Here is a 22,372-nt window from a genome sequence, read left to right on the forward strand (position 1 = left end):
GACAATCAGGGTGTATCTGTGTATCCATTCTATTTTTAAAATAAAAATAGTGAGAACGGTTTATAATACTTGGGTTTATGATAAACCCAACTGGAACAAAAACACCCAGCAGTACTTCAAAGTTGAGACTTAATCATTCCGAAATAATTCTGGAAACCTTATAGAATTTGTAAAATAATAACCAGATTTGGAATAACTTTATGTTTGGTAGAAGGGTTATAACAAGGTACGTTGTTATTGGAATTCAAAGGAATTCACCACAACATCTGACAGTTTGTTGTCCTAGCCTACTTATTTCTTTTCCATACTGGTAAAATCTGAAATATGAAACAGCAGGGTAGAGCTTCTTATATCTTCCATATTATCATTCTGTATACATACATACATACATACATCCATACATACATATATATATATATATATATGGGGGTGATATAAAGCTTAGGAGAAGTGCATTTGTTATTGATGCATAAAGACAAAACCCCAGTTTTGAAATGGTGCTTGGGATGTAGATTTGTAATACAAGAAATTACCTCTTAATGAGCATTCTCAGATTTGTCTAAGTTTGGAAACAATATCATAACAGCAGTACCAGACAACCTATTTAATAGGGACTATCATCTCTGGACTATGAAATGAACTAATACCCTAGCCTAAGAAGGTAGTGGGTAGAAGGGCGCATTGTACATCGATACAGATAGCATCCCCATTGAAATATTACTCTCAAGATGCCTGGACAGCAGAGTCATGTTAGGCAAAGTTTATATTCCATGCTTATGAGTTGGATGTACAACTGGCGGTTCTTATGCCCCCTATTTTCCCATGCCAGGGATTAGTTGAACCATCACAAATCATTGCAATCTTTAATGAGGAGAAATATTTAGTAACTTTAAAACTACGAGAGCTTACAACAAATGAGAATTTAAACATAAATATGGTCATAGTTCCTATATGAGTTCAGTTGAACTCATCTGACCTTAAACCATGCCGAGAAGGGTGTGATAATTGACAACGCGTTAATTCTTGCTTGCAATGTTAAACCGTGGTCAAGGTGGTCCTACATAATGCATGCATTCGTCTTATCATTAGTACCAGATATACTAGTAGGGAGTTACCCTTAGTGTACGACCGACTAATGCGTGTAGGTCCTAACACCAAGTCTCAGATGGCATTGAGTTCCTCTTCCCGTTACCTCCCTGCCAAGGGGCGGGCCAATCCAATTGGCTATGACACGGAGGACTAGATAGTCCGTGGTTGGGCGGAAAAGCGTCGTAGTGATACTTTCCCTCACTGGTATCATTACAGAGTTATGAAGTTCAGAATGTTAGCATCAGTTGAAATGTGCTCTCTAAACCCTCTCTCTCTCTTTCATTTAATGCAATGTTGTTTATTTCCTTATCTTAATGTACATATGGGGGTGATATAAAGCTTAGGAGAAGTGCATTTGTTAATGATGCATAAGGACAAAACCCCAATTTTGAAAGGGTACTTGGGATGTAGATTTGTAATACAAGATATTACCTCTTAATGAGCATTCTCAGATTTGTCTAAGTTTGGAAACAATATCATAACAGCAGTACCAGACAACCTATCTAAGAGGGATTATCATCTCTGGACTATGAAATGAACTAATACCCTAGCCTAGGAAGGTAGTGGGTAGAAGGGCACGTTGTACATCGATACAAATAGCATCACCATTGAGATATTACTCTCAAGATGCCTGGACAGCAGAGTCATGTAAGGCAAAGTTTATATTCTATGCTTATGAGTTGGATGTACAACTGGCGGTTCTTATGCCCCCTATTTTCCCGTGCCAGGGATTAGTTGAACCATCACAAATCATTGCAATCTTTAATGAGGAGCAATATTTAGTAACTTTAAAAGTACGTGAGCTGACAACAAATGAGAATTTAAACATAAATATGGTAAAAGTTTCTATATGAATTCAGTCGAACTCATTTGACTTTAAACCATGCCAAGAAGGGTGTGATAATTGACAATGCGTTAATTCGTGCTTGCAGTGTTAAACCTTGGCCAAGGTGGTGTTGCGTAATGCATACATTCGTCTGATCATTAGTACCAGATACACCTCTAGTCAGAAGTGTCATACTAGTAGGGAGTTACCCTTAGTGTATGACCGACTAATGCGTGTAGGTCCTAACACCAAGTCTCAGATGGCATTGAGTTTCTCTTCCCGTTACCTCCCTGCGAAGGGGCAGGCCAATCCAGTTGGATATGACACGGGGGACTAGATAGTCCGTTGTTGGGCAGAAAAGCGCCGAAGTGATACTTTCCCTCACTGGTATCATGACAGAGTTATGAAGTTCAGAATGTTAGCATCAATTGAAATGTACTCCACCCTCTCTCTGTCTTTCATTTAATGCAATGTAGTTTATTTCCTTATCTTACGTATATGTTTGATTTAGTTCAATGTAATTACTTCCATTTATTGTTATCTTTTGTTTTAAAAACAAAATAAAAAATTATCTTCCTTTTATGCTAAGTTTGAAATTGATGATGCTAACGATTATAGTTGTAACGTCTAGTTTCGTTTTTCCAAGTTTTTTGTTTCAGTTAAATTTATGCATGTTACATAGGATAACTACCTTAGTAACTAGCTTCACAAATCAAGTTAATAACTACCTCACTTCTACGCAAAAATAGTCAACTTCTTAACTTTGACTAATAAACAAAAGTGACAAAAAGTAACTTTTACAAAAGGACAAGTTCAAACTTGTAACTTCGATGAAAAACCAAGTCATGAGTTATGTTGAGGTACTTCTCCATCTTCATCCACTTCATCTGTAGTTGTCATCATCTCACCATCTAACCATTTGAGATCACAACATGCCCATACATTAGTGCATTGATCATCAAAACAAAGTAGTCATTCACCCTCCAATGACACACATTCCAACTGTATTAGGTAGATATCCTTCACGGTCACCTACACTTCCTTGGAGATATCGAGCCTTGCATTTCCCAAAGATAACATCTCTTCGATTCATTTTGTCAAAGATTGCTTATGATTTCACATTTTATATGTGTATCAACCAGCACATTCCCAAGTATAATATTTCATATTAATTTGACTTTGTTACATTGCGGCCAACGTTGATGCTCTATTCATAAACTTTCATATTGTGCACAACTGCAGGAGATTGTGCCATATGAAAGAAGTTATTATCGGATGTGATAATTTGTGGGTACAACTGCAGGAGATTGTGGATTCAAAGGGAGGAGATGGTTCGTCACTCCCTAGACAAGGGGTCGGATAAGATCACAAATTTCTAAAACTATGCTCCATAGGATTTTCTCCGAGATGACAAAGCATGTGAGGCCATAAGATAATGGTGGTGACAGAGGAAGTCGAGTAGATATCAACAAGGATTTTACAGGTGCAACACAATTTTCGACATACATTGGGATAGGGATAGGACGGAGAGGTTGATAAGAAGCACTCTCCAATACAATGTTTCTCTCAAGGGGCGAGATCTAAGGAGGAAGAGGAGATGGCCTTCGAGACTTTTAGATGCCGATGTGAGGAAGAGTCCCAGGAGGAGCAATACAGAAGGCTCTTCATCATAGGCGAGGACCAAACACTGAAGGCTTTAGAGATGATTATGGATTCGTGTTTGGGAGAGGGCCACTACCACGATGGGAGAGTTTTTAGTGTATTCTTCCACACGATTGTTCAAGCAACTGAATCTGCAGAAATCAGTTATCAGGTGGGGAATGAGTTCGTTGCCCAGGCTTTCTGGCCCAAAGTGGTGGATCAAATTTTGGAATTGGATTGGGAAATTTGGAAAGACCTCTGTCTTTGTTCTTTGGCCAATCCATAGAAGTAAACGGGGAGTCAGGTTTGCAAGAAGGAGGGGATGGAAATCAGAACCAAGGGGAGGAGATGTCGACATCGGTCATCTGGAGGATTTTTCAGGGGTGTAACCAATGACAGGAATTCAGTGAGTTCTGCAAGGCGATATTCCCAGATAGAACCCCTTTCTCAGTGAATCAAGCAAGAAAGTTGTTGCTGTTCGGCAAAGGCATTGCTTTCTTCTGTAGGAATTTGGTTTGATGTGTATTTGATGTAGTGCATTATAGAAATATGTTTAGAGGAGTAGCCCAGGGGGTTGGATTGTATAGATGTAGGAAGTTATTAAGGGTGTTTGTCAGAAAGTCAGATGTCACTGCCATTTTGGCTTAGCCTTTGGTTTGGGAAGGCAATGTATCTCAATGTAATCTCTGATCTTTTTTTAACTCAATATAGGGAACTATCCCCACAATAATAGCACTTACCAAAAAAAAAAAAAGCATTTTTCGCTTCATATTCTTAAGTCTTTGGAATTTAATAAGGAAATTTTCTGCCCAAAAAATAACTGTAAAATTTTAAGAAAATAGAATTACAAATCTATTACTGTATTTAGTTCTTTTAATTTTTTTCAACAACGTATCAGCATTTTTAGAAACTCCAATGTAGCTTATGTGATATAGTTGAAAAAGCTCTATTTGAAGTTTCCTCGTTTTCAAGGGATAATTATAGGAGACATATAGGAAATGCAAAGAAACTTCATCTTAATTCTCCTAATGTCTAAAGACGTTCCACTCCCTGTACAAATCTCTGAGACAAGGATGTGTTTCCAGTACAGAAGACGAATCTCGGGGATCAAAGTACAAGTCTCCTGGTAACTATGTCATTAACTACCTCAAGACAACCAAAACATGAAACTAAACGAATGTGTTTCCAATATGGAAGATGAGTCTCGGGGATCAGGGTACAAGTCTCTTGGTAACTATGTCATTAACTACCTTAATACTACCAAAGCATGAAACTAAACAACTCATAACTCATACTACGTCATAGCATAAGATAAGCTCTTTACATCATCATCACTTCATTCTTCCATTCATTGACTATATACAAATCTTGCTTTCAATCTATCCCACTTTCTTAAGAGTAGAAGTCATCCTTGATAACACTCAGTAACAAGATAAAGGATGGTAAATAATGTAGTGCAGGCCTCATTGCAACATGGCCTTCTATCAGATGACAAGGTTGCACCCTTAGTGGGAGTCAAAGTGGGCATGCTATTGATGCTTGGGCTCTTAGAGCTGGGCTAGCGGAGTTGATAAAGATCCCCAACTAAAAGAAAGGCTAGAAACACAAATGGGAACAAGTTTGTAGCCAGATCAGGCCAGAAGAACCAACAAATATATCATCCACCAACTTAAGTAATCAGGAAGACACTTCTCCCCTACCATGAACTGTTAGCTGAAAAAGAATTGATGACAAATACAAACAAGTATTTAGTTCTAACATCAAGCATGCCAAGAGATTGGAAGATATACATTAAATAAATTCCAAGTGTGGCTATCTTAAGTTCTTAACACATTGCACTATGAAATTCCAACCTTTGCAGCCTCACATAATAAGGCAAATCAATGAAAAATATCAAATCACTAACTCTCAGTTCTGCAAACGAAAAATCTGTAGCTTCCCAAACACTAAAGCAAAATGCAAGGAGAAGAGCCCTCACATTTCATAAAAACATCAAAAAAGAAAAAAGTTAAAAACATATACACCCCATATTATATTAGCATATTCTTGGTAAACTATAAACTTATAGCTACTAAATTTAATTATTAAGCATCATTAGGTATATGGATACCTATAATTGCTCATATATGGAATGATGACATACAAAAAAAAACTCTAAAGTCCCCTCTCTAAGCCTAGACAGTTGGTGACCATTAGCCTATCCCTCGGGTTCCCATAGGCTAATGTGGTCAGTTAGGGAAATCCTTGATTCTTGGCGCCATTGCAATTTTGTTCCTTCAGCTTTTCTATTGTTGGCTTTGAGCTCAGTTTTCAGTGTGTTTCGCGGTGACACTTTCAGAAGCATTTTAAATCACTCAGTTTGAGCTCCACATTTCTTGGAGCCCGTGGCTACATATAGTAAGTCACCATTTTGACTTTAGTCATGACTCATCTTCAGTGTCACCCCCAACACGTTCAGTTTCGACATCTGATGCTCCATTGGTGAATCCATAATTTTAAGGGGGTGATTTTGATTAAATGCTTAAAGTTATAATATTTTATTATAAAGTTCAGTTAAAACACAATGATTTAATAAAGTAGCTAATGCCTTGGAATGTGCGCCCATGTTTTGAAACTGATGAAATTTTTTAATTTATCAAACTATAGTCTCATATTTGGTTATTGAAGTTTGGGGAAATATATAAGGCCATTTTAGAGCTCTTTCTGATTATGCATGAAAATTTGGAGAAGAAGGATATGCTGCTGGTTTACTTTCAGAACTTCATGAAGACAAAACCCTTCACAGAAATATCATCTGCAGAGGTGAAAGATTCTTCCTGGGTGATTGATGATTTTCTCAAACAGTGGCTATGTTTGAGCTCCAATTTTGGTGATTTTGTAAAGATTTTGACTTCAGAATTTGAAAGGAGAAAGATGAATATTTTGTGGTTTTCTAAGATGATTGCTTTCCTAGTAATCTGTCTAATTGCTGAAGGTGGATTTTAGGAGCTGAGATAAAACTTGAAACTGCTTAGTGGTCGGTGAATGTGCTAAAAATGAAGCCAAATTTGGTGAAGGAGTCGGCGAATTAAAGGAAGGCAGTTTGGTTGCTCACTCGAGCAGATATGAATTAAATGCTATATTGCCCTTATTCCTGGACGTCCCAAAAACTGAGATTTGGAGTATCTATGAGAAGTCAATAGCCTCTAGTAATACACAAGTATTTGGTAAAAACTGGATATATTTACTAATGATCAAACCGATCATTAAATAGAATTACAATGAACGAAGTTTCTAAAAAGAAACTCTTTAGAATTAGAAAGAATCTAATTATACAAGATATACACAATATTGACCATTAAACAAAATAGAAACAACTAAGACGAAGATATTATTCTAATACCCTCCCTTAATGGTCAATCTGTCTACTACACCAAGCAGCCCCCTCAACTTAGCAAACTTCTCTGGAAGTAGGGACTTGGTGAGGATATCTGCAGTTTGATCCTCTATAGGAATATACTGCAAATCCACGGATCCATCTTCAACCAGCTGGCGGATGAAGTGACAGTGAAGCTCAACATGCTTGGTTCTCTCATGGAAGACTGGATTCTTTGCGAGTTTCAACACCCCTTGATTGTCACAAAAGAGGGGTGTAGGATCGGCTTGAGACAATTGGATATCTGAAAGCATCCGACGAAGCCAAACTGCCTCACAAGCTGCTTTGACTGTTCCTCGATATTCAGCTACAGTCGAGGAAAGAGCTACGCCCTGCTGCTTCTTATTGGTCCAAGTGACAGCACCTGTGCCCAAACTGAAGACATATCCGGATGTAGACTTTCTGTCATCCACACAGCCTGCCCAGTCCGAATTTGTGTAACCGATGAGTCTGGGATCTTTGGTTCGTCCTTAAAGGATACCAAAGTCTGAAGTGCCCTTGACATAGCGCAGGATCCGCCTCGCTGCAGCCCAATGTTCTGATGTAGGAGTTGTCATGAAGCGGGATATGTAGTTGACTGCATAGCTCAGATCAGGTCTAGTGGAGGTGAGATATATTAAACTGCCCACTAGTTGCTGAAATCAGATTCATTCTCAACTGGAGAACCAGATTTGGCCGACAACTTCAGACCTCTCTCCATAGGTGTAGATGCTGGTTTGCAGTCTTGCATTCTGAACTTGTCTAGCAAAGCCCTAGCATATTTGGACTGAGAAATGAAGATGCCATGAGACTGCTACCAAACCTCAACACCTAGGCAGCAGTGCAGAAGCCCAAGGTTGGTCATGTCAAAAGACTGGCATAAATTCTGTTTGATTCCCTGAACCAAAGATGTTGAGCTGCCAATGATGATCGGATCATCAACATAAATAACCAAAATGATGATATCAGTGCCAGTAGTCTTGACATACAAATTTGACTCAGAAGGACTCCTCTGGAAACCCTTATCTATGAGGTACTTATCAATTTTCATGTACCATGCCCGAGGAGCCTGTTTCAAGTCATAGAGTGCTTTCACCAGTTTGAGCACCTGGTGTTCTTTGTCGGCAACCTTGAATCCAGGAGGTTGTGTCATGTAGACCTCTTCCTGTAACTCACCATTCAGGAAGGCACTCTTGACGTCCATCTGATGGACCTTCCAACCATACTGAGCTACCATGGCTAGGACTAATCTAATGGTGCTCATCTTCGTAGTCGGAGCAAAGGTTTCCTCGTAATCAATGCCTTCACGCTGAGAGAAGCCTTTGGCAACAAGACGAGCCTTGTACTTATCTAAAGTGCCATCAGCCTTGTATTTTACCTTATAGACCCATTTGCACCCAATGGGTTTCTTCCCTGGAGGAAGATCTGACAGAACCCAAGTGGTATTTTTTAGCAAGGTCTGGTACTCAGTCGACATAGCTTGCTCCCACTCAGGTATCTCTTTCGCTTCTGTGTATGTTTGAGGTTCATACACACTGTGAATGTTGGCCATGAGAGAAAAATTGACATAATCAGGTTGCTCGCTCTTTTTCCGAGCAGTTCTACCCTCGATGAGCTCATCATCATGAAGATCAGCAAGTGTCTTAGCCCACCATTTAGGTCGGAGAGTATAAGTGCCAACATCAGATGCAGGAGGTGCAACAGGATCAAGGTCATCTAACAGAAGATCGGATGAATCTTGTGGAAAAGCTGCACCACCAGATTTTCCACAAGATTCATCCAATCTTCTGTTAGCATGTCTAGGTGATCCTACAGGAGAAGGAACTGGTGAAGGTGCAGGAGTTGGAACAACTGGAGCCCTCCCATCAGGTGGACCTAATGGGAGACGAACACCCAAGTCTGAAGCCTTTAAAGGCTGATCTGCGGAATCCACAACTGCAGAAGAGAGCTGAAATGGCCCTCGATCCTCATCAAAAACCACATCAAGACTAAAGATGAGACGATCTGTCTCAATGTCAATCAGTCGATAGGCCTTGTAATTATCACTGTGAGCATGAGATTCTAACTCTTGGCATCCAACTTGGTGCATTTCACATCAGGGATCCAAACAAACGCAATGGAGCCAAAAACCTTGAGGTGACTGATTCTGGGCTTGCGGCCTAACCAGGCCTCTTTCGGAATCTTCTTCTTCACGGCCACAATAGGAGACCGATTCAGAATATAGACTGCAGTATTGACTGCTTCAGCCCAAAATTTCTTCGGAACACTCGTGTTCAAGCATAGACCGGGCCATTTCGGTAATCATGCGGTTTCTCCACTCAATGACACCGTTTTGCTGCGGGGTGTATGGTGTAGTGAGTTGGCACTTGATGCCATGTTGTTCACAGAAACGGGAGAAGGCAAAAGAACAAAATTCTCCCCCATTATTAGACCAAAGAGTAATAATATGATTACCAAACTCTTTTTCTACTAATGCTTTGAACTTTTGAAACATAGTAAACACTTCTGATTTCTGATAAAGAAAATACAACCACATTTTTCTACTAAAATCATCAACAAAAAGTAGAAAATACCTAGACCCAGTAACAGAAGGAGTAGCCATAGGCCCACAGATATCAGCATGAACTAGTTGCAGTACCTTAGAATCTCTCCAAGGGTCGCCATCCGAAAACGAAGTCTGATGTTTCTTGCCAACCTGACATGCTCCGCAAACTCCAAGGTTCTGGGTCTGGATTTCTGGCAATCCAATGACAAGATCTTCTCGAACAAGGTGAGAAAGACGGTGCACATTCAAGTGCCCATACCGTTGATGCCAGAGTGTACTAACAGAGGAGCGCTTGGCTGCCATGGCGAGCTCCGAAGAATCACTTGAATCAACTAGTCTGAATAGACAATGATCCTCAAGACCCACAGCAACAGTTGTCTAAGTCTCCCGATCAATGATACTGCACTGATGTGAACTGAAGGTGATGTGGAGCCGAGGAGAATGTCTCAGAATTTGACTGACTGAGAGAAGGTTGAATTCCATTCTTGGAACATAGTACACATCGAGGAAAATTAATTTCCTCCTGCCAGACTAAATCTGTAAATTGCCCTTTCCGACAACGGTGTACTCTTCCCCTCCTCCAAAGATAACTGAATCTAAGTACGGCTGAAAATCAGTGAACCAATCTCGGCGATGAGTGAAGTGGCGTGAGGCACCTGAATCTATATACCAGGCAGAGGATTTGACTTGGTTTGCAGCTCTTTTAGCCATGAAGGTGTAAAAGGTAGACTCGCTTTGCTCAGTGTGCTCTGCTACATTTTCTTTCGGCTGCAAACTACTTTGCTTAGCCTGTGCAGCCAAGCGTTTATGGCACTCAAGCTTCATGTGACCAGATTTATGGCAGTAATTGCACTAAACATTTTTCTTCTTCGAGCCTTATGATGATAGAGCACAGGGTTTCTGCTGAGAAGACTAAGAAGACTGCGGTTTACCTTTATCCTTCTGGAAGGATTTAGTTGCGAATGCTTGTTCTAAAGCGGATGAGCTTTTACCGCTACCAAACTGCTGCTTCCACCGATCTTGCTGCAGAAGTTTGGTGCAGAGATCAGCAAACTTCAAATCAACACCAGTTGAGGTGATGTTGACTGTTTTGACAAAATGCTCATTCGACTTTGGTAAGCTCTTCAGAGTTATCACGACCATGTCCTCCATTTTCCGGCCAATGGCATCCAACTGGTCACGGATTTCCTTGATCCGATTGAGATGATCCTGAAGGGATTTGCGCTCATCCATGACAATAGAGAAGAGCATATTTTTCATAAAGAAGGCTCTGCTCTTATCAGACGTCTCATGCAGCGTCTTGAGATGCTCCCATATCTCGACACCTATTTTGTCGGAAGGTATCTGAGGAAGCTAATTGTCGATCACTGAGAGCTTGATGAGCATGACTGCTTCACGATTTTGTTCATCAAACTTTGTCTGTTCAAGACCGGCTGCAGTGGGATGGGTGACCTTGCCAAGCACTAACTGATCAATAACGCAATACTTGAAAAATGGTAAGCATCTGCTGTTTCCAGATATTGTAGTTTCTACCATTGAATTTCTTATTGCCCTCGAGCAGAATATTCATCAAAGATGCCATTATGAAAAACTAAGGTCAAAGTTGGTTGATCGGATAATGGCATGAATATCAAGGCAGATGTAAATGCGTGAAATCATGTAAACGCGATGCATGCAAAAAACAGAGGCAAAAAACAAGCACCGACTTCAAGACAGATCTTGAAAAAAATTGGCAGCACGGATTCCAATGTACGGATTGCTAGTGACCCAGAAAAATCTAAAAGTGACGATGAGTTTTCAAAAACCCAGATGGTCGCCACGAAAAGCGTAGCTGAAGACCCAGCTAGCAGTCGTGCACACACAGAGGTGCAAAATCGCAAACCTAAATTTCGTGTCGAGGCCCCACAGATGGCGTGAAACACAACCTACAGACGTGCAAAAAAGAAACGAAAATGGGTGCTGAAAAATGCTGCCGAAAGTCCATGCAAAGCAAAAACAGATCCGACGCGGAAAGACGAAATCGCAGGCAAAACGAGCTTGAAAAATCACGCAAAGAGCAAAACGGGCACAAAATAAAATCGTGCGGCTCTCACACATTCAAATTTGAAAAAACAGAAAAAACAGATTGCTAAAAAAACCTTTGAAAAAATTGCAGAGATTGGACAGATAGCGAAAAATCACGACGCAGGTTCTGCAAATGAAAAAAATCACGAACTTCACCAAAAAATGGATCGTGGCCACAGACACGCGATTTGCAAAAAACTAGAACCCGTGAATCAAACAGAGCGCCCAAGAATAACATTAACCCTAGACAGGTTTTAAAAATTGGAAAATAATTTTAAAGAAATTGAAAAAATTTCACCTACGGCTCTGATACCATAATACACAAGTATTTGGTAAAAACTGGATATATTTACTAATGATCAAACCGATCATTAAATAGAATTACAATGAACGAAGTTTCTAAAAAGAAACTCGTTAGAATTAGAAAGAATCTAATTATACAAGATATACACAATATTGACCATTAAACAAAATAGAAACAACTAAGATGAATATATTATTCTAATATCTAGCAGCTGGTAAATGTGATCTGAGTCAGTGTTTGAATGTGTTGGATGGTTATCTTGCCCATCACTGAACAAGGAAGGGATCAAGGCCCATTGGAGGAGCTTATGGGAAGCTGTCACAGCTAATTTTGCCTTCAACAAGCAACAATGTTGTCTAAACTTCCAGTTCTTAGGTATTTTGTGATAAGTATTTTAATGAAGAAAATTCTATATTGAAGCATTATTCTTCCTCAAAATTGTAAACAGTAGCTAAATGAATGCACGGTTCCAACTCAGACTTAAGGCAGCAGTCTATTCATTTTTTTTAGTGTTTCAATTATGATTTGCCATTCTTCAAATGTTAAAATCAAAGATGGCTAATACTCAGCAAAAACCCTTCACTTGGGTAAATGCATGTTGTTGCTCTTTCATTTGGTTCATTAGATGCCATGATATAAACTCAGATGAAGAAACCAATGAAACACAGTGACAATGTGTTATGACAGCAAGAAGTGTCTATGCATGCTCATCTCTAATGTGGTGGTGGTGTGATTTCATAACCAAATTTACAAAAAAAAAATCAGGGATTGACACTACAAAAACATGTTGGTGATAAACCACATTACTGAAAAATATCATTTCAAAAGGATTACAAAGTATGCACCTGTCCAAGTTGAAACATAGTGTTTGCATAATCTGGGTGATTAAGACCTAAAATGCGCCTCTTGATCTGCACATGGTAAAATGGCACACAAGAATTAAACTGAACTGACCAATAGAAAAACTGCAGTTAATGCACTAAGAGATTTGTACTCAAAAAGAAAAATATTTTAATAAGCTGAGAATACACCAAACAGGTAGAAGTTTACAATGGCAAATATGAAATACGCACCTTTAAAGCCCGCTGCAGCAAAACAGAAAAAGTTAAGGTCAGGTAAAAGTATGTAAGTTTGTCTGGAAATTTAGATATCCCACAAAACATACAATAGTCTTCAAAACTTGTGCACATTACTCAAACTCAATGTTTATTACATCACAATATATTGCAGGTACTATGATAAATGTGAGTTGCAGTTGTAAACAAAACATGCATTGAGTACCATGAAATAGAAAAATTGAACAAATCAAGTACAGTTAAAAAATGTAAATTGCAGAGACAAAGAACACGTTACTTTAAAAAAATGTAAATTGCAGAGACAAACATAACTTTTTTGTCACTATGGAGAACATGGTTGATTGTTAGGGGTAAAAACGTATGTTAGTACGAATAATAATTATAAGCGTGTTATGTTTTGCTATTGCCGAGAGGTTCCCGTCGGGTAGTTGGGAGTCGGTGACGGTTGGCAACTTGGCCAACCGTCGGGTCTATATATTGTTTGGTTGGAACCTCGGCAATGGGATCATGTATGGAATTGGAGACATTGGAATAAAGATATAACTTTCTGGTCTAATGGTTATCATCTGTCATTTATATTATGATGTACAATTGCTCTGTTCTATGAATGCTTGGTACGTGCAGGTACTCCTGTGTAATTGATTATTCACCACTATACCTTTAGGACTAAACATTTTGGCGTCGTTGCCCGAACGAACCTGGAGATAACTATGGCGGCAGGCAGAAGCAACTAATGGGCCGGCCGTTCGACCAGCAATTAATTGTCGTGGACAGCGACACATACGAGGAGAATACCGCGGAAGAGGAACGAGAGGATCAGTTGACGGCGGACTTGCTAGAGTTGTGGGACATGTCGGTCACGCAATACGTGCAGCGAGAGGATCGGGAGAGAGCCGTCTCAGAAGGCACGGTACGTGGTGAACTCACCATCAGCACCCCCGTCTTTGACCTCCTCGACAGCATTCCAAGGTTACTTGCCAGAAACTTAATTGCACGACAAAACCAAAGAGAAGAAACAGCAAAGGAACTTCGGCGGCAACAAGTTCTCCGACGGTACGAGGAACCGAATCGTAGGGAGGAAGAGGAGAGGGAGGCCAGTCAGCGTCGTACCTCTAGCACTTGATGCCCCTACGGCCGAACAAAGACAGACGTACCACTGCTACCGAAGGAGTAAATGAGGGAACTGTACGGCGATCCCTCCGCATAAAAGAACAAGCCAACAGGAGATGGCGACTAAGAGAGGTTGTCGACTCAGGGAGTCCGAAGAAACACAACAGAAGTCGGAGTGTGAGTCGGAGTCGTAGTCGGGAGAGGCAAAAACCATGTACGTGGAAGGAGTTGGTCGAGGTCACCAGGAACATGCTACTTCTAGACGTAGCGGAGGAAGATCTCGCCGACCAGGCCCCACACTCGACGTCAAGTGAAGAAGACTCCGGAACCGAATCACAAAGCACCCAATCGGAATTTCGGAACAAGGAGAGGAGGCGGTACGAGACCTGCACAAGGAAATCGCCACTATTTTCGAAGCAACGTTGTCCGGCATTAAAAACTTGTCCTTGGCAAAGGGCATCAAAATAGGAAGATCGGATCCGAAAACCCTGGGAAGGAGGGACTATAGAAGTGAAGGTGACCACAGCCCGGTTGGCAAGGACCCAACCAGACCAGGAGCGTACGGCACCACACGGACACATAGTACCTTCCCGGCATATAGCCATTTCCAGGCACTACATAAAACCGCACAGAAAAGAACGATGGCACACACCCCGGAGAAACAAAAACTTCCAAAATTCATGGGCGACGGATCAGAGGATCCCGTACAGCATTGCAAGACATGCGTCACCATCTGGGAAGCAAATGGCGAGGACGACCGGGACTACTGGGCGAAGGCATTTCCAGCCACTTTGCGAGGAATAGCTATTGACTGGTACACAGACCTTGATGCGCAGCATAAAACATCCTGGAGCAATCTAAAGAAGGCCTTCGAGGAAGAATTCAAACTCCTACAGGATGACAACGAGATTGTGGCAGAAATTTACAACACCAAACAAGGAAAAAACGAAAGTGTACGCGTATATAACAGACAGCTGAGGGAAATACTGAACAAAATGGAGAACCAGCCGACAGATGGCCTCAAGAAGTGGTGGTTCGTGGAAGGATTGGTACCATCCCTGAGAAGGATGATGAAAGTAGTACCTCCGCCATCGTACGATGAAGCATACAATCACGCCATGGATATTGAAAGTGAAAACAAGACATCTCGGGGGAAGCGACGGAGCAGCGGTGGTGACAGTACGGACGACGACAGCGACGGAGGATCAAAAACAGTGCAAGCACTCCGCAAAGATATGATGAGGATGATGAAGGAGTTAAAAGGTGACAAAGAAAGTGGTAGGTAAGGAAAAGAACTATGGTGTACGGACTGCAAGACCGAAGGGCACACTAAAGGAGGTTGTCCCTGAAAAGTCTTCTGTGACATCTACCAAATAACGGGACATTCCACCAAGGAATGCCCATACAACTTGAAGGCACGGAGCACACAAGTGCTCTATGCCCAACCCGACCAAACCACACCACCAGCAACACCTCCAAGGCCAACAACAAACCCTGACGCCTCACCCGGAGGATACAGAAACAATCGGCGGGGGAACAACAAATCCAATAATAACACACCAAGGAGTAGAATTCAATACGACGGGAAGGGGCGACCCATGATTCAGAGCAGGAAGTGCAACGAATGGGGTCACTTTGCCCGAGAAAGCCAAAACGAGGTGATGTAGGAAGTTTGTTGTGCAAATGGTGCGGTCCAGGAAATCACGAGGACATAGATTGTCCAAAGCAAAAAGGGGTGAACATGCTCGATGTAGAGGGATCAAAGGAAGACGTACTGGCAATCACAAGGTTGCAAAACAAGAAAGCCATGTACCCGAACCCTCGCACAAAAAAAGAAAGACTTAAGGAGGCAAGGACAGATATCCAACGGGCAATGGCTGGAGAATGGAGGGCCTCGCACCTGGCCGCCGATACGCCGGTCCGGCCGGAACCAGAAAAAACTATCATCAAGCAGATGTTACAAACCACAATACCCGTACGGGTGTACGACCTTCTACAAACCATGCCACAGATAAGGATGGCTTTGACAAATGTAACCATGGACACTACACCTAGACAGGAACACCAAACGATGGCGGACCCATGTAGTACGGACCCAGTGAAGGAACCTGGTACGGATGCCATGAATCCTATGCTACTTGCGGTGGGCGCTGGGCGGAAACCAGCAGTAGTAGAGATGGATATAATGGGGCAGAAGCTTACTAACACCATTGTTGATGGCGGGTCCAGAGTCTACGTACTACCGGAGGGAACTTGGCGAAGCCTTGGCAAGCCTACCCTCTGGCCACCAACCTTCCACCTGGTCGGTGCCGACCAACACGGTATCAAACCCCTCAGCACCCTCATGGCACAAAAGGTGGTAATTGGGACGCAGCAGTTCCTCCTGGATTTTGTAGTCATTCCGCTAGAAAGGAAAGCGTACGACCCTCTTCTAGGAAGGGGATGGCTGATCATGGCCAAAGCTAATCACAACTGGAAAAGGAATACGCTCTCAATCGAGAGTGACGGTCATAAATATGTAATTGATCTCAGGAACCAGTCCGTCAGCGAAGAGCTCGCGTCATCAGACTCCGATTCAGAAGATTCCAATCGATGGGAGTGGGGCTCTGAAGGAGGCAAAGGCAGGAAAGAACCCGACGAAGAGGGAGTGCTGTAGTTAGACGGGTGTTCGGAGGATGGAGCCAGTTCGATGGCAGGACTTTTTCATTGGCAAATGGAGCACTATGAGGTCTTCCACCCGGAATGTCACATGCTACAAATATGTGAGTTAGGAGAATCAAGCGGAGGGACGGAGGAACAATCCTTTCCCCCAGAGTATGGTAGATATCAAGAAGGAATGGCAAGAGTGGATGACACGCCAGCACACCAGTTTGACAGGGATAAACCCATCAAGTACGAGGAACGAGACGTGGAGAAGATTAATCTAGGCAACGAAGCAGTACCTCAGATGATACTAGTAGGAGATGACTGGAACCCAGTACTGAAGGCAGCAGCCTTCAAGATATTTCTGGAATATAAAGATGTCTTCGCCTGGACCTACAAAGACTTGAAAGGAGTACCGCCAGAGTTGTGCGTACATCACATAACCCTCGTACCAGGAGCCCAACCAGTACGAAGGAGGCCGTATAGGATGAACAAAAACTACGCAGCCAGAGTCAATGAGGAGATCAACAAAATGCTAGAAGCAGGGATTATATTCAAAGTGGAGACAAGTGACTGGGTTTCCCCAATAGTCATCTCCCTTAAAAAAGAAGCTAATCAGATAAGGATATGTGTGGACTTCAGGTACCTAAATGCAGTAACCATAAAGGATCCATTCCCGATCCCATTCACTGACAGTACCTGGAAGAAGTCGTCGGGCACGAGATGTACACATTCCTAGATGGATACTCCGGGTACAACCAAATAAGTATCGCGGAAGAAGATAAGCTGAAGACCACATTTGTGGTGGAGGAAGGAGTGTACGCCTATAACCGCATGTCCTTCGAGCTATGCAACGCACCCGCGACCTTCCAGCGAATAATTCTGCACATTTTTGACAAGATGTCAGTAGGAAATTTCAGAGCATTCTTAGATGACTAGTCGATTTTCAGCGATCAGGACACCCATTTGAAGGCTTTGGGAGAGTGCATGGAGAGATGTCGGAAGGCTAGGCTAGCCCTGAACCCAAAGAAGTGTAGATTTATGGTACCACAAGGGAAACTCCTGGGCCACATCGTCTGCAAGGAAGGATTGAAGACAGACCCAGACAAGATAGGAGTAATTGTCAACATGGAAAGTCCAACGACCGTAGCAGGGGTGCAATCATTCCTTGGCCATGTAGGCTACTACCAGAGGTTCATTAAGTGCTTTGCGCAGGTGTCGTGGCCATTAGATAAGTTGACAAGGAAGGGAGAGCCGTTTGTATGGGGTACGGTGCAAGAAGAAGCCTTCACGGAATTAAAAGACCGACTAGTGAGTGCACCGATATTGGTATACCCAGACTGGAACAAAGAATTTCACGTGCACGTGGATGCCTCCAACTTTGCAATTGGTGCTACCCTCGCCCAGGTAGGGGCACAAGGACTAGACCATTCCGTCTTCTTCGCAAGTCGACTCCTGTCAAAAGCAGAAAGAAACTATAGCACAACGGAACGAGAGGCACTAGGGATGGTGTATGCTGTTCAGAAGTTCCGACACTACTTGTTGGCCACACCATTCACATTTTATGTGGACCACCAGGCACTAATGTACCTAGTGAATAAACCAATCATCCAAGGGAGGGTAAGTCGGTGGCTATTGCTTTTACAAGAATTCACCTTCACCATTGTCGTACGGCCAGGAAAGTCCCATGTGATAGCAGGTCAGCTATCAAGGATCAAATCAGGAGAACCGACCGAGGGAGTGAACAAAGATTTCCCAGATGCCCACTTGTTCCAAATTGCAATACTGCCAACCTGGTATGAAAACATAGGGCAGTACCTATCTACTTCCACATTTCCAAGTGAGATGCCTCCAGGGGAACGGAGGAAATTGGCACTAAAGAGCAAAACCTTCCAACTAATTAATGGACTCCTATACAAGATGGGCCCCGACCAAATCTTGAGGAGGTGTGTCATGGAGGAGGAAGTTCGCGGTGTACTAAAGGAGGCACACGACGGATTGGCAGGTGGAAATATGGGACCAGATACAACCGCTAGGAAAGTGCTTCTGGTAGGGCAATGGTGGCCAACTCTACACACGAACGCCCAAGAGTGGGTGATCAGATGCGACATCTGTCAACGAGCGGGGAAACCTCTCAAGAGGGACGTCATGCCTCTCTTTCCTTCCCAACTGCAAGAACTATTCGAACGATGGGGTTTGGACTTTGTGGGACCTCTGAAACCAAGTAGCCTACACTGGTGCAAGTACATTGTGGTTGCCACATAATACCTCACTAAGTGGGGAGAAGCTAGGGCCTTGCCTGATAACACAGCTCTAAGTACGGCACAGTTCTTGTACGAACAGATTGTCACTAGGTACGGGATACCACTTCGAATCACTAGCGACAAAGGAGTGCACTTCGTCAATCAGGTAATCCATACCATGACCTTGGAATTTAAAATATTCCATAACCTATCCAGCCCGTACTATCCCCGTGCTAATGGACAAGCAAAGGCAACCAATAAAGTGTTGGTATCAATAATCTACAAGTCATGTGGGGTAGAACAAGAGGACTGGGAGGAAAGACTACCAGCCGTGCTATGGGCCTACCGTACAACATACAAAGTCACTAACTGGCATACACCGTTTCAACTCATGTACAGGCAGGAGGCAGTGGTACCAACCGAGTACACCGTGCCAAGCCTTCGGGTGGCGGTAGAAAATCAATTAGGGGACACCGAGAGTATGAATGCAAGGTTGGATGGGTTGGTAAAGCTGGATGAACAGAGACTGATGGCACAATGGTCAACGGAGGTGGCACAACGTCGGCGAAAGCATTGGCACGACCAGCATCTGCGGAAGGTCAACTTCCAACCGGGACAGTTAGTTTTGAAGTATAACGATCGGAACGAACTTCGACTAGGGAAGTTCAAGGTCCGTTGGCTCGGGCCCTATAAAATCAGAGGTCGGCAGTAACGGATCAGTGAAACTCGCGACTCTGGATAACAATCCGATCAAGGACCCCGTGAACGGTTCCAAGTTAAAAATCTATAGGGAAAGAAATAAACCTGTGATTGGGATCAACATGGTAGGATATGCCACGAGAGGACATTGGACCATTGGTCAAGACAAGGAGATCAAGGAAGACCTGGTAGTACAAGGGGAACCCTACCGGAGGGATGACGACTGGGCAAAGCCCTTATTGGCCATGGAAGAGCGACTTGTACCAAAGAGGGTGGAAGGTGTAGCAATCCCCAGTATTCATAAACATCTCACGAATGCATATTTCGGAGACCCAGCTGTGTGGGTACGGGTTTCGGGATATTGGAAAAAACAGGCCCCATACGAGGGAGCTCGAGAGGGGTACATCGCATATGACATTGACGAGGAAGCAAAAGCTCGGAGAAAAACTGAGAACCTACTTAAAGAGGTAGAGCCGGGAGACCTAGAGGAAGAACTCAACCTGGAAGAATATGGGGGCAACCCTAGGACCATGTTTAAAAATGGTACTGAAGACAGAGGATCTATTTGTCATCGCGTCCGGAGCAGGCGAGATGGAGGCCGAACCTAACTCATTATATCAAGTGATTCCCAACCCAGCTGGACCACCAGAGATCGACGGAGAAAGTGTAAAATGGTACCACCAATACGGGGACCGGTACATTGACGGCCGCTACAAGGGTATGGGACCCACCCCACTAGTGGATAAAATATGGGACCTGGAATACGTAGGGACCTGCTGCGCACAAGAATGCTACAGAAGACTACCACATGTGTGTACATGGTTGCACGACTCAAAAATAAAAGTGAGGACGCCCAACAAGACACCAGGAGTGAAAAGAAGGATCAATGAGGAGAGAGACCAGGAACCAAACAAGAAATGGAAGGAGGACAAGGCGAGGAATGATGAACCAAGGAAGGTATGGAGGAAAAAGCAAGGTAAAAGGCTGGGGAAAAGGAAACAAAGGAGACAAGGGAACTTCTTGCGCGCAATAAACTCAATCAACCAGCCAGGGGCCCACATCAAAAGGCACAAGCAAGCCAAGCAGTACCGAGGTAAACTGAAGGCAAAGAAGCTAATATTGAAAAAACCGTGCCAGACAAAAGAAATAAGACGACTGGTAAAACAAGGGGTCTTAAAAGCTGAAGAGGGGAAATATAGGGAAAGAGCAAGGAAGGCCAAATCAACAGGCATTAAAAAGTTGGAATGTCAGGCAAGTACAAGTGAACGTAGTAAGGAAAAATTAAGGTTACTGAAAAAGCAAGTATTTTATGTTAAATTAATAAAACACGTTTACCTAACCCTAACCCTCAAAAAGAAAAGTGCTTATTAAAGTTGCCAGGAGGCCCCATTAGGCACAACGCAGGAAAGAGAGCAGGATGAACCTGATAGCCAGACAGCATTGAACAGAACTGCTGGTACGGACGCAAAAGGAAGCGCGAGGGAATTGACCAATTCGTATAGGGTGCGGAGTACGCAGTTTGGAAGACAAGAGCGCCATGAAGCTAGGCCGTACAGCGTACGGATTGCTCAACAGGGTATATCGTAAGGCGTACGGATTCAGAGCATAGGGGAATCAAGCAGAAACCACAGAAGGCAAGTTGAGCCGTACGGCGTACGGATTTCAGGTGGTGAGCGACATGTTATACCGTACGGCGTACGGATTCAGGGCACCAGGGAGTTAAGTAAGAACCACTGTATGGCGTACGACACCCAAAGCACAATAAAAAACGTGAGATCACCGTACTCGTACAATGTACGAATCATTAGGCACGAGAAAAGACCACCGTACGGCGTACGGCCTCCATCCACCAAACATGTATGGCGTTTGGTGCACATTGCTTGTGCGTACGGAAAACGTTGCAAAGACAAGAGTAAAAGACCGTACGGTGTATGGCTTGGCCATACGGACAAGACACAAAGAAGGGGCATATCTCCACCGTACGATGTACGGTTAGCGCAACCCAGCACGAGCAGAGGCAAGAGAAGTCCGTACGGCGGCAGACAGGGAAGTACGACGACAACAACCGACCAGTACGGCAGGCATTTGGCGAAGGGTATAAGAGGCGAAAGGCAGAACACAAGGGAGGGACCGTACAATGAGGAAACTGGAAGGGACACAATGGGCCGTACCAAATGGTGAGACAGTCTGGCAGACGGTTATAATAACGACTCAGGAAGGGGTATGGGCAAAAGGGCAGAGAAAGGCAATTGCAGTACAACCATGACTGCCACAGAGCCTGCCAGCAGCAGGAAAACCAGGAGCAAACTGAAGGCAACAAAGGACTCAGAGGAGCTCACGGCAACGAACGTAGCATTCGAGAGTGTGACTGGCAATGAATGTCGTACTTGGTGGGAGGAAAACCCTCCAGACCATGTGATGAAGGAATCGCTGAAAAAAGCACAGGTTGACCACGCTATGCAGATGCCCATATTTAACATTAAGGAGTTTGAGCCAGTCCTACAAACCATGGTATCCGATTATAACCCTCACGAACAAGCTTCGGTCATCCAGTTCCAAGGGTGCACAGTGCGGGTTTCATTCAAACCTGAGGATTCCAGGCGCGTATTTGGCATACCGGATAGAGGAGCATCTACTGCCAAACCAACCAAAAACCTTACCAGAGAAAAGAAAAAATGGTTGATAGACCTGGTGTGCAAAGACGACCTCACAAAAGAACAATGGAAGAGCGTCTGGGT

General features: G+C 43.2%; 1 protein-coding gene across 4 annotated transcripts in view; it reads right to left on the bottom strand.

The window, feature by feature from the left end:
• LOC131050633 (uncharacterized) overlaps positions 1-22,372 on the bottom strand; it is a 312,685-nt gene that overhangs the window by 193,111 nt on the left and 97,202 nt on the right. For 3 of the 4 annotated variants that reach the window (XR_009358716.1, XM_057984833.2, XM_057984835.2), the window contains exons 7-8: positions 12,937-12,948; positions 12,709-12,774 (exon numbers count right to left, since the gene is read on the bottom strand). Coding sequence is in view for 3 of the 4 variants with exons in the window: in XM_057984833.2 (XP_057840816.2) it covers positions 12,709-12,774; positions 12,937-12,948 (78 nt within the window). In the remaining variant the exon portion in view is untranslated. The remainder of the gene's footprint in view (positions 1-12,708; positions 12,775-12,936; positions 12,949-22,372) is intronic. The other variant, XM_057984836.2, reaches the window with a different exon arrangement.

The sequence above is a fragment of the Cryptomeria japonica genome, chromosome 8, assembly GCF_030272615.1.
Source record: "Cryptomeria japonica chromosome 8, Sugi_1.0, whole genome shotgun sequence".
NCBI classification, from domain to species: domain Eukaryota; kingdom Viridiplantae; phylum Streptophyta; class Pinopsida; order Cupressales; family Cupressaceae; genus Cryptomeria; species Cryptomeria japonica.